We start from the raw sequence: 13474 nt of genomic DNA on the forward strand, positions 1-13474 counted from the left end.
TGCCTTGTTAACGACTTTTATCGTTTCCCCGACCACTGAGTATCGGATTGTGGATTATTACCACTGATTCTCCCACGGTTTGTCCTGAGAAAAGGATCCTGACAACAAGTTTCCCAAAGTTTCTGAATTTCCAGCTTATAGAGTTAACTCTTTTGCAGCATGAGGTCCCGCGGGTGAAAAATTCCCCTGTTTTTCTCTGCAGCTACTTCTCCAAGGAAACAAATTGGCTGTGGGTTGATTCTCCTTGAAGGAGTTGCTGGTGGGTAGGGGGTATCAACTACTTCCTGTCTAGGCAATATTTACCATTTGTCATTCACCATCCTGTTTGCTCTATAGAGTCTGACCAGACACAGATCCAAAGGAGAAACTGAAGATCACATTTATGTATTTATAAATAAAGATGTTTAAGCCGCTCTGGGATTGCAGCCTGACTTTAGTGTCCCATTTCTACTTGATTTATTACGTATTTAGTGGAAAGTAGCATTTTGTGGTTTTGCTTTCATGCTGTGGTTCATGCAACCGTACAGACCCAGATGAGGTAACATTTTAAAATTCTTAGAATAAGGAAACCCACAGCTTCAGAAATTATGTTCTTCAAAATCATGCATTTATGTTGGGAAAAGGTTGAAATACTTCTATATTTACAGAACTGGGTTTCTGTCATTTCTATATGCAAAAGTGTCCAACATATATCACTCTGTACAGTGACTGTGTTTCAGTTGAAATGGGATTTTTAAATCCTTTACATGAATAAATGTTATCTCCCCAAAATACATCAAAGTAAATCAGATATAAAAAAAAGACTTTTCTGTATTAAAAGTATGCTGGCATATCAACACTGACACGTGTTTGGTTGTATATTTTGCTGACATTGTCAGGATGTTTTATACAACCAACGATATTCTCTAATTTTAGATCTTAAATGTTGGGGCTTTGCGATGACAATCTTCTTCAAGGTTCACTCTGTTACTGCTTGTACCTTCTTTTTTATTATCAATGTGCTGCAATTTCTGAAATACCTGCTTCTTATGATGATGGTTATCCAGCGCTGCTTCATCACACTGCACTCAATAAGCAGCTCTGCCCTCTGTTCTGGAGTCATCTGCCCATTTTTCAGTATTTTTCTGTTTAAGGGCTTCTTCTTGCTGCATCTGCGTGGTGTTTTCAGCTTTTTTTCCCCCCCTTATTACCAAACACCATTTGTCTTTTTTCCCCAACCTGCTCCCTCCCATGTGACTGCTTGTGTTTCTACAACATTCATCTGACCTTTGTTGTACTCACAGTCCCCGTGAGAGCAGGGATAACCATTAAAACTGTCAGCCCGTATGAGGAATGATGCCAACTGTGAGGCTTGTATTAGAGAGGCCCTCTCTAATTTATAGCTGTAGTTACTTGCATGTTGATATGTAAACCTAAGGTGACTGGACACATGAAAAGATTTGGCTCTCTGGAAAAGTCATCGCTAATTAATTTACAGGATGTAATTCATCATCCAGACCTGCAGTCAATTTGCTAGAACAGATTGAACCTCATCCTTTGATACGATTAAAACTGAATTAGAGATTAAAATCTTCAGACTTTACTTTATAAAAACACTTGCTCGTCTTGATAATTTTGAAATCTCCAGTTTCAAAGAGTTGAGAACGCTGCTGAGTCGCCCCGTAGGGTAATGAAAAGACACCCCTAGTAAAGATGTCTGAAAAGCCCAAAGATACACTGTTGCTATGGCAACCTAAAATCCTAAGATGCTGCAGTTTTCCACCAGTTCCTCACTTCCTGGTGCCAAGATAAGTTCGACCCCTCGTCCAGTTTTATTTATCACAGTTTCGATTGTTTTAAACATTTTAAAATATAACTCTGTCTGTAGACCAGTAGATCATTGTTCATTGTTGCTCTCTCAATTTGTTTTACAAGAATTTATATGGGTGTCACTAATTGATCTACTGGTGCTTTTATTTAAAACAGCTACTTATTAAAATGTCTTTCGCCAATTGACTAAATTCAAGTCAACAGTTGAATAACAAAACAAACAAAAAAAAATCCTACTTTGATGTGTAGTAATATTTGGGAAACCTGTGTTAATGTGATTGTTGTGATTAAAAAAAAACGGAGTTAATGACGATTCAGCTACAAGACAGTATTTACATCTCAACAAGGTTTTATTTTAAAAAGTTGCTTCTGGGCGGTCTCTGCATACATGGCATTAAAACAACTTAGCTGAAGCTGCTTAATGGCTTGACCACTTGCTTGGCTTGTAAAACATTTTTCCGCAGCATTAAACAGCATAGTCCAGACAGTTCTTCACAATATGCATACAGCATACAGTGAGACTATGGAGTTGTACTTCCTTTTTCCCCTTTGCTCTCTGGGAGATTCACATTTTAAATTATTTTCTTTCATCTTTCAAGCAAGAGGTCAGATTCCAGCAGTAATAAAACAATAAAACGAAGTCAAAAATTATTTACACCCTTTAAAATATTTAGAAGAAAAATATAATTTGACTTTACAGTGACAAATCATACCCTTCCTTTAGTTGTTGAACAGCTTTTTGGATGTTTTTATTGGTAATTTGAGAAGTTATTTTTCACAATGAGCTGCAAGTCTTTGCGGAAAGCCTCTGTGCCATCACCCTAATGTTTAGTTCCCTTCACAGATTCTCCACCAAATTCAAGTCAGAAGATTTGAATTTGGTGGAGAATCAAATTGGTGGAGATAACATTTTGGCCACTCCAGAATGTTATCATTACGTCCAGTTAGGAGAAGAAAATGCCTGAGGGGTTAATAATTTTAGAATTTATCAAGTGTAGCTAGTGCAGAAAGATGCAAAACGGTTGTTTGCAAAAGCTTTTCGTGTAATTATTTAACATTTTTTAGTGTCTATACAGCTTGCTTTTGAAAATCAGCTAGACCTAAATAATCCAAATAAAGCGATGGGTGAGTGTTTTGCTCGCGTTGACGTCTGCAGGGTCACTCACCCTCTTTCTCAGGTTGTAAGTGAGCAGCAGGTTCCTGGAGAAGTGGTTGGCGAACGCCGTGTAGAACTCCAGAACCTTCTGCAGGGCGTCGCGCTTAATGACGTGGAGGTCGCAGTAGGTCAGCGCTCTGACGTTCGCGCAGGCCTGAGCCAGCGTCACCTCCTTCCAGAAAACGTCCCCAAACACATCTCCTTTACCTGCAAAGAGAGGACACATTTTTAAACAGCGAGGTTACATTGAAACGCGGCTTAGCAAAGACAAAAGCAGGTTTGATGAATCTAAAAAAGGGACCAACTGTAGTAAGAAAATATTTAAGGAATGTTTTAAAATTTGGTTATGCAGTCTATCTTTCATGAGAACAAGCTTAGGTTGCAGGGTCGCTCTCTGATTTCAGATTTAAAAAGTTACATTCCCCAAGTATATTTTTTGGCCTGGCTACAAGTTAAATACCAGAAATGTCAGCAAATAATGTATCTACGTATTTAGGGGTCTCAGAGTAAATGGGGCTGAATGCACACTAATAGTCTTTACTTGTAAAAAGTCTTATAAAGCTTTGTTTATTTTAGTTCTACCTCACGATTGTGTACTAATTTTCTTTCTGTCTGTCCCATAAAATTTCAATAAAAAACATAAAAATTACAAAACCTGAAAAAAAAAATCCAAGAGTATAAATTCTTTTAGCAAGTTATTGTGTCACAAAATACCCTAAAAAAGTAAAGTGATTGATAACCAGTTTTATCACTGAATTACATTTCATCTATCTCATATTTTTGTTTTTCTTATATACCGTCAGACTTGATTCTTATTATATCTCAAGGTCACTACTTTACTGTACGTTGAAGGACGTCGAAACACGTTTAGTCACCGCATGAAAGCAGCTCTTTAAAGACGGTTTATGAGCAGCTTACCAGTTTTTTTTTCTTCTTCATAGATCAACACGTTATTTCCAATAAATGGCACCTGCTGCACCATCATGACATTTACTGAAGACAACAACGTGGCAAGTGATTTGTTTGTTTTTTTCAGATTCACACAATCTGTCTGTGTAAACATGCGCTGCTCAAACGGCTTCATTCACTCAAAGACTTTTAACTCAACATCTTTAAACTAATAAATGACGGAGCCTCAATAAAACAGATTTCTCTTCGGTTTAAATTTTTTAAAATGTGACTTTTATAAAAATGAAATCTTAAAAGAGCAACAAAAAAAAAAGTCTTCATAAGAACTTTTAAAATAAAGCAAGTTGTGGATTGCTCTGATAACAGGCCTTCAGCTGCTCAACAATGAGATCAAGTAAGTTATATATTAATGCTGAAAATGACTATGAATTATAGATTAGTCTCTTTCATAAAGGTTGATTTAATAGAGAAGTTAAATGAATATGTGCTCACTCTGCTGCTGGTTGTGACTCACACTCAGAACTATTATGAGTTAAAAGGCTCAACACGACCATATGGGGAGTGAAAAACAAGAGACATCATTTCAGCATGATTCAACATTATGTTTAGACCAGAGAAAAAATATATTGGCTCCTTGTGACTAATCCTCTCTGATACCAGGAATATCCTCTGATATTTGTTTACAAATATCAGTATGAGGACATACGCCGTATGTTGTTTTTGAGAATAACTCTGTTTGGTTAACGAGAAACTTTTTTTAAGCCAGCCATGTTTTCCTGTGTGAACGAAGGTCCACATTTTTAATTCTCTTCATTTGTTAATGTTGAGCAGCCACTGATTCAGACGCCTAAAGATCCTTATTTCACAGATGATATCAAACCAGCTACAAATTGGCAAAGCCTTCTAAGAAAATCAATGCAAACTGGACCCAGCCATGCGTCCAGGACATGTCACTGTCAGGAGTGTGTGACACGGGTATCGATCCTAACCCTACAAGGAGTTTTTCATTGTGGCGTTTTGCTCAAAAAGAGGGGAAAAATCCTAAAGCAATGTCTCAGAGGAGGAAATATTCCTCCTATCTGTCTTCAGAAACCCAATCTGTTGACAATTTTCAAAGAAAACTTTGCAGTAATGACATAACTATATTAAATTGTACAAAATTGAAGTCATTAGCATCGTTCTCTGCTCCTTTGCCTCTACACTTCATGCATTTATTGGGATAAATCTTTGAAAAAAGGGCCTATGGATCCAGAATAAGTAATGAGACTGACTGTTGTTGAGACTGAAAATGTCAGATTGGTCACACAGTGCAGCAGAGAGGATTGTGTATCAGTCTGGAGCAAACAAATTCTAGTCCAAATCCTGAATCATCACTCAGCAGAAAGTGATCCTCGAGCAGCTCAGTTTTCGCTGCAGTCTGCGACAGTTTACAAAGTGCTACTGCACAAAAACAGAAAAGCAAGATTAGGAACGTTGCTACAAAAATGTTTTCTTGTGATCATGAAAAACCGTAGAAGCCAATTTTTTTTATTTCATCGCTGACAGGTTTTTTAAGTTCATGAGCTTCTGAGATAAATAATACAAACCGTATCTTCATCAAAGCCTTAGAAAGAACCAATTTAATGAGATCAAATCAAATCAACGCCTATGCTCCACTTTGTAAAACGATCACTTTGACCACATCTCTTTTTAGATGTCAAGAAAAAATGCATTATTTCACTTGGCGTAATATACTCCATTGCAGATATGAGCTTAGTAAGTAGTTATGAAAACATCTCTAAATGTCCCTAATTTGTTTAAAGGAATGTTTAGCAGGGTAGCTAACTTGGATTATGGCTTAACATTAAGCAAAATTTAGCTATATTCCAATTTAAAGTTCAAAAATATCAAGCATTAGCTAATAGATGGTGAGACTAATTCTGATTAGCAACACATGCGAACAACAATGTGTTTCTCTGGATTTTGCCCTTTCAAACACTAAATTCATGTTTACTAAAAGAACTTGTGATTCACTTTAACTGCAACCCATCAGAAAAGCAATCAATCTATTCCTTTTTTAGGTATAGCAAGCTAGCCATATCGGGTTTTGTGGTCATGGCTGGTCAGAAACATCAGATCTTATTAGCATTCTAGCTTTAGATTAACCATTTACCAAGTTACACAATTTGAAGATGAAGATTTGAATTTGCATTTTAACTTTGGCCCATACGAATTCCAGGTCTATTGAAAGCACTGTTTTGAGAGCAAACAATTAAAGTCGGTCATAGGATTTTCATCAAACCTGTTTTCTTTCTTTCTTCATAGTCAAGAGTTCTTTGAAGGCTCACCTAAAATAGCCACCACCTCGTCATCCTGAATGACTTCCAAGGAGCCAGATACCACAAAACAGAGGCTGTCCACACTTTCGCCGGCGTGGTAGATCAAGTCACCGGGAGCGCAGTGGATCGTCTGAAACTCCATAGCCAGAGCCCTGAGACACCCGTCACTGGCCAGTCGGAAAGCCGGATGCTCTTTGAAAACTTTGCGGTTCAGGTGAACACAAATATCTGCTCTCATGTCCTTTGGACAAATCTGCAACACCTAGAACCGAGGAAAAGGGGAGAAAGGGATATGGAAGTTAGAGAAGACACACATCTCTGCTTTAGCACTCTCGGTTACTCTTTCTTGTCATTCCAAATTCGTTTATACTTTGCCTCCGAGGAGGAATATCGTTTAAATATTAAAGATTAAAAACAGTTGAATTAATCTCATTACGTTAATGTTGCAAATGGAAAATCAGTTGCAATTATTGATGCTGCAGGGCAACAAGTGTTAATATATGTAAACTCAAAACTAATTAAAGGCCGCTGAAAAACAAAATCATTTTCAGCTAATGCCAGTCAATTTGAATGGGACCGGTTGCAAACGAGGTAAAATCCTTAGCAGAAATTTTGCTTTGTGCACAATCTCACAGGTTTGTCCAGGATACTGGGTCTTCCTTCAACTCCTATTCTATCAAGCTCACCTTTCAGGTTTTCTAGAAAATCATTTGTCCATTTATTTTTTGTATTGCCGAAAAGCTCAATCTTATCCGACCAAAGCGTAGGGTTCAGCAAACTACAAGTTACAAAAAGTGTTTTTTATGGCATCACCTTCTGCATGCAGAAAGAATCAAATGGTTGTTATGGAGACCTATAATGTGCAGGTACATCTCAGTAAACTTCAACATTATTGAAAGACTAATTTATTTTAATATATCAATTCACTAAGTGAAACACATTATATAGGTTAATTATACACAGAGTGATGTTTTCAAGCCTTTTTTGTTGTTAATTGTGATTATCTTTTTCTTCAGCTTATTAAAACATGATACTCTATAACATTAGACCAATAAAAAGAGGCTTTTTAGCACTGAAATATGGGCTTGATACTTAATTTAATCTGACAAATGAACCTCATCAGAACTCTTAACCTAATTCATTAAGTGTGACTGTACTTTAAATCATTTTGGATATGCAATTTCTTCATAAAATGATAATACAACCAGCTTATGTCTCGATATTGATGCTTCTTTTACTTTGATTTATTCTTTTTTTCCATTCGCCTTTTACATAACCTTACAAGGGATGCCAATAAATCTGACTGTGTTTGGATTCATTTCACCAAGTCAGGTACGGTTTGAGTCATTCCAGGATGACTTAAGCACTTATATTTCAGTTTCACAAAAGGAAAGCATGAGAGTAACAATCAGCTCCGCGTCTATTTGCCTGCATGCTGAGTGTCACAGAGTGGCATCATGTTGTTCACATACACCTCGTCAACGGGATGCCAGGCTGTCGCACGGCCCTTCCTTTAAAACAAATCTCTTTGAAGATGAATGCCAAACAGAGAGAGATTATGTGCCATTTTTAGCGCCGTTAGCGCGGCCCGCAGCCAGAGAAAGAAAAACACATAAACTCAGGAAAAAAAAAAAAAAAAAGACCACAGGGACACAAAAGGTTTTAGTTTGCATTAGATTTCAAATTGATCATTAAGTTACACAGAAATACTGTTGGTAAAAAATCTGCATGGTTAAAGTTTTGCTTCCAATTTCAAATGAAAACGTCAAATGATTGGACTTAAGACAAGTGGATTTTAATTACCGGTACGTGCAATAAACACTTTCTGGCTTCAAATCAACTGAGTGGCTACAGTCCAAATGAGCTGTTTACAGCTTGAAATGCCTAATTTCCAAACACTCAGCTCATTTTACCGTCATCTGCATTCAGCTGAAATGTTGGATGTAAATGTGAGCCATTAAAAAGAGAAAATATACTCATTTGATGAAAACATTTTAGATGATGGTAAGGAAATAGCGAGTTTTTAAAAAAAAAATATATATATATAACAACAAGATGGTTTGCACATTTTCAGTGAGCAGAATGATTTATAATTTATTTCATTCAAAATGTCAGTCATCAATTAAGTTAGATATAAACACACCCAAATTAACCAGCAAAAGCTCATTTTGCCTCATAAATAGCAAACATTTCAAAAAGCAATATGACAGCAATATCAAACATAGCAAATGAAGGCATAAAAATATTGTCCATAAGGACAATGCTAATTATTTGTGTTTGAATAACAAATAATTTTAAAAAGTCCTCCCATAACATTAAAGTTGAAATCTGAGAAAGTTTAGAGTTGTGTGCAAGCTTTTTAATTTACATTTCTACAAACTACATGGATAGGATCATCAAACTACATGGATGAACAAAAATATTTCAATTATATAGCTGGCAAAAGAAAAAAGTATTAAACATTTCCAGTTTTCTGAAGGTGCATTCGACCTGAAGTTCACCCCAGATGTCTGTAACAACCCATGCAGTCCACACACACACACACAAGAAAATTAAACTGTACCAATAAATTATGTGTAATTAAATGGAATGACATGGGGTGAAAAGTATTGAACACATGAAGAAACGAAGGTGCGAAAGGGAATGGAAAGTCATGACACCAGTGGAAATCCATCAGCAATTAGAAAGCAACCCTGCCAATTAGTGCAAATTAATATCAGATGGGTCAGTCCCAGCGGATGGTCTATAAAAAGGTGCCTGATTACCATGGTGTCACACAAGAAACATCTTATGAAGGGCAAAAATCTGTGAACTCTTTCAAGGTGTGTGGTTTTTTTTTGTTGTTTTTTTTTTACATTAAACCTCCTGACGTCATTGGTGTCAGAAGATTTTCAGAGCTACTGAAGATTGTAGTGAGCACCGCTGTGGCCATAATTTAGAGATAAACTGAACATCATCATACAATGAACCTTATAAAAAGTGTCACCTTTGTATGTGCCTGACTTTGTCTCACTAAGATAACCAACTCATAATTCATTGAGCAACATAATCCAACTTCGTCCTGTAAGTGGTGGTTTTCCAGTTCAAACCCTACTTCATCCGTCTCAGTCGTCGTGTCCTTGGGCAAGAAACTTCCCTCTCTTTACTTGCTGGTGGTGGTCAGACCGTAATTGAAGAGCAGCCGACAAGCATGGCCACTTCATCCATCATTTTTCTCATCCAGACGCGCCAATCACTATGAAACAGGATAAAGCCGCCCCCAAAACCCAATGATCCTTTTCCATTACTCCTGAGTCCAGACTTTAGTAAATTAAACACATTCTTTTCAATTAGTCTTACTCCTGAAACTCCAAAGCCGTTTTGATGGAATACCTTCTTCACCTTGTGCATCTGGATACGCTCCTACTTTCACCAGTAAACAACGACATGCGCTCAGAAAAAGAGAGCTTAACAAATGCTCGAGTGATTGCTTATTGGATCTTTTTCCTGACCATATTTCTTCCTCAAACACGGCGGTTAACCAGTCTCCCACCAGGCCGAACAACTTCTGAATCAATTTTCTGCAGTCTCCTGATTAATTGCTGGATGGAGATCAATAAATTAACCCTTCTGTCTCTTTCATCATGGCTCATAAAAGGAATGGGAAGTTTCTCACTGTGCTGCATTTCTTTTCTTTTGACAACTAAAATAAATTCCTGTGGTAAATATCCAGTGTGAAGCTCTTTTGGATTTGTAGAACCACATTCATCTGGGAGCTTCTTTTGTCTCTTTTATCCGTCTGATAAGCATTATATTGAACTGTAATTGTGCTAATTTACTTGCCTTAGATAGATATTTTAGCATCTGGCAACACAAAAGAGGCTAAAAGATCTTATGAAACAACACATTATCCCGATTTAAAGAAATTTAACAACAGTAACAAACAGAGAAAACATGTAACACTGTAGTGAATATTTTCAGAAGTGGCTAGGCGATCAACAAGGTCACAAATAAAGAACATTCCTATATCACATTTGCCAAAAAAAACAAAAAAGCATTTTGATGATCCCAAAGATTTTCCAGAAAATATTATGTAGACTGACAGTTTTTTTTGCTTCCTCAGGACCAGGATGATTTGTTCTAACTCATAGAGCCCTCAATTCTGCTCTGTAACAAAAACTCCTGAAGAACAATGTGTGACCATTATTTTCTTTATCCTAAACTCAAGCACACGTTGGTCATGCAGCAGGAGAATAATCCCAAGTACACACAAGTAAGTCTCTCCCTTAATGGGCCCTTGATATCTAGATATAAAAATAACACTAAAACAAAGCAAAACCAAAAAGAAAATCCCTTAATGGTGGCTTCATGAAATAATCATAGACTCGTTGCCTTCTGCTGTAAATGCTTCATGGCGGTTGTTTCCACCAAGAACAGCGCAGCCAGTTATTGGTTTTCCAGGATTTTCTTCTACACACGCGGCCAGTTTCTTTTAATGCTGCAAACTGCATTTTGTATTTATTGCCCATTTATTATCTCTACCTGATAATAAAATGTGGTTGTGGATAATAAATGTTTAAGTGTGACAAATAATCCAAAAACGGAAGAAATCTGAAAAGGGCAAATATTTTCTTTTTAGCACACAACAGTCATGTTTTAAATGGGACCAATAAAATGGAGCACTAACCCTGGTCTTTGCTGTAAATCACCATCGTCTTTAATGTAAATAATCTTCTTGTGCAATTGTGACAGAGATTTAAGGATTGTAAAATAATGTTTGGCTTGGAGTCGTTTAAGATGCCAGAGTTTTGCTTTTGCTCTCATAAGATATTCCTGCTAAAGCTAATGTTGAGAGAAATACTTACTGTAGGTAAGATATTGACTGGTTACATCCTCTCAGCAGAAACCCACTTCAAAAATAACTCTGGTTGGTTATAAGAGCAGTAGCTCATGTTATGCCTTTGACAATCAAAAAGCTTTGAAGTCAGAAATAATAAAAAAATCCGTTGCTGCAGACACGTGTTCAAGACTTGATGTCAAATTTATTAAATCCACATAAAAACTGAGGGGTGTATTAACAAGATTGCTAATGGTTTCTTCTTCTGGTTTAATCGAGAATACTAATTTAGAGCTCATCCCATGTGGATTACTGCAATCTGGGAGAGGAACAAATTAAGGCAAACTGTACAAGGTCCTGGCAAAAATCCCTGGTTCCTCACGCTTGGAGAATGTTCATTAGACTCAACTCATCTGGCTAGGTTAAATATGCCTCCAAATGTTTATTAAATTCTTGCAATTAATATCAAATGTAGTTTTTTGATTAGGTAAACATTTTTCAAAACGCAACAATAATAGAACATTTAAAAGCTGTTTTAGGTTCTGGTCCGTTTTTCTTTTCCTGTCCACTGCTGTTAAATTTTCAACTGAAAAGATGACATTAAACAAAGCAACTTTTATTTCCCAATTATACTGTGGTGTATGGGATAAACTGGATCAAAGCCACACAGATGTCACGGATGCACAGACAAAAATTTTTTAATTATTCCTTATATTCATTTTTTAGCTTGCTAGTTTAAAAAAAAAAAAGTATAATGAAAATCCACAGGGACTTTGTAAGACTGCTGTAATTTCTTTTGGTCAGAAGTTGGAGGAGCAGAAACATATGGGGAATGGAAAGCAGGAATTATCTCAGGAGAAAACTGACTATGTATTTTGGACACGATTCGGATTCAGTAAATAAAAAGCAAGATTGAATGTTATTTTCTGGGTGAATATACATCATGCTGAAGCTTAAAGAGTGTTCAAACCTACTTTGCCCAAAAGACACATTAACCCAAACATATGACCGGCAAGCAATCAGAAAGTTTTCCATTTCACTGGATGTGCACAGATTGGATTCATGAAAGCATTTTGTGAAAATCCTGCAAAGCTGATCTGTCAATAAGAAGACGAGAGTCCAACTGATGACAAATGATGAGATCCTTTTGTTTTATCCACAGTTCAAGCTACTTTAATCATTACCAAACAAGGAGCTACATTAATTTCACACCATTTTCTCATAACTAAGCACTTGCATACGGTACTTTTATCAGAAAACAACTCCCACATATTGCATCTTATTTGATTTCTGAAGAATAATACAGACATTATTCCATTATTTTGGCTCAAATATTTTAAACTAATGGACAAAGAAACAGAAGAATGTACCTTTTCAGTGTCTATGCCCCGTGACATGGACCAGGTAGAGGCGATATAGTCCATAACTCTTTCACTCAAGCCTTTGGGGACCTGATAGAGTTTAAGGAAGTCCCGGACACTGTTGAGCATCTCATGGTAGCGATTAGTGTTGGCATACATCTGCTGGAAGATGGTTGTCACGTTACCAAAGATGGTGGCGTAAAGAAGGGCTGTAGAAACACAGAGAATTTACATGACAGCATTTACTGAAAAATATTGTTTTACTCTTTTATTTTAAGTTTGTTTTGTATATGTTTTAATTAACAAACAACAACTTTATAAATGATACAATTTCTTCACAATTTAGTTTTAAACTGTGATACTTGCTGGTTTATTTATTTGTTAAAAGAAATTCTCTACGTCTTTAACAAGGTTAATTGTCGATTCGTCAAAACAAAAATCGATTCAACGCATTGCTAAATATATAACATTCTTTATAAAAAAGCTAACTATATGAAAAAAATGTTTTTGTTATAATTGCATGACGTGAAAGTCGGTTGTTTAAACTGTGACACACAGAAGTAAGAAAACCTGCAACAGGGTTTCTGTTTTTATCGTTGGCTTTTATTTAATGTATTTAATGAATTGTTCAATTGATAAAAATTCCAGTTTTAAAGGTTAAAGAGGAAAGATAACTCCCTCTCAACGCCCAGAGACTCTGAAAAACTTTTCTTGTTTTTATGCATCTCAAGCTTCAACACAACCTAGAAGAAAGTTACTGAATATTCTCTGGGAGATAAAAAAAAAAAAAAAAAAAACTTTTCTCGATCAATAAATACAGTGCAGATGAAAAGGTTTTTATGCTTCTTCAAGTTTGAGACCTTTCGCGTTATGCTTCTTCAGGGGGAAACTTTGGCAACAACAGCAGCATCAAACTGTCTTCGAGGGTTTCTTTATGTATCCTTAAGCAGAAACATTCAGGCTCGAATAGGCTAGATGAGGAGCATCAGCGCGTTACTATTTTTAGATTCCTCCAGCGATGCTCACTTTGACTTCAGACCTCTTCAGACTTTCTTCCCTCGTGACCCCACTTGGGTTTTATTTTAGCTATCCTTCAAGTTATTGA

The 13474-nt window shown here is 36.4% G+C and overlaps 1 protein-coding gene across 1 annotated transcript in view; it reads right to left on the reverse strand.

Annotated features, from left to right (window-relative positions):
• kcnh1a (potassium voltage-gated channel, subfamily H (eag-related), member 1a) overlaps positions 1-13474 on the reverse strand; it is a 73908-nt gene that overhangs the window by 14621 nt on the left and 45813 nt on the right. Inside the window, exons 9-11 of the mRNA XM_032552923.1 lie at positions 12379-12578; positions 6202-6454; positions 2976-3172 (exon numbers count right to left, since the gene is read on the reverse strand). Of these exons, the coding sequence (XP_032408814.1) occupies positions 2976-3172; positions 6202-6454; positions 12379-12578 (650 nt within the window). The remainder of the gene's footprint in view (positions 1-2975; positions 3173-6201; positions 6455-12378; positions 12579-13474) is intronic.

The sequence above is a fragment of the Xiphophorus hellerii genome, chromosome 22 (genome assembly GCF_003331165.1).
Source record: "Xiphophorus hellerii strain 12219 chromosome 22, Xiphophorus_hellerii-4.1, whole genome shotgun sequence".
NCBI lineage: Eukaryota > Metazoa > Chordata > Actinopteri > Cyprinodontiformes > Poeciliidae > Xiphophorus > Xiphophorus hellerii.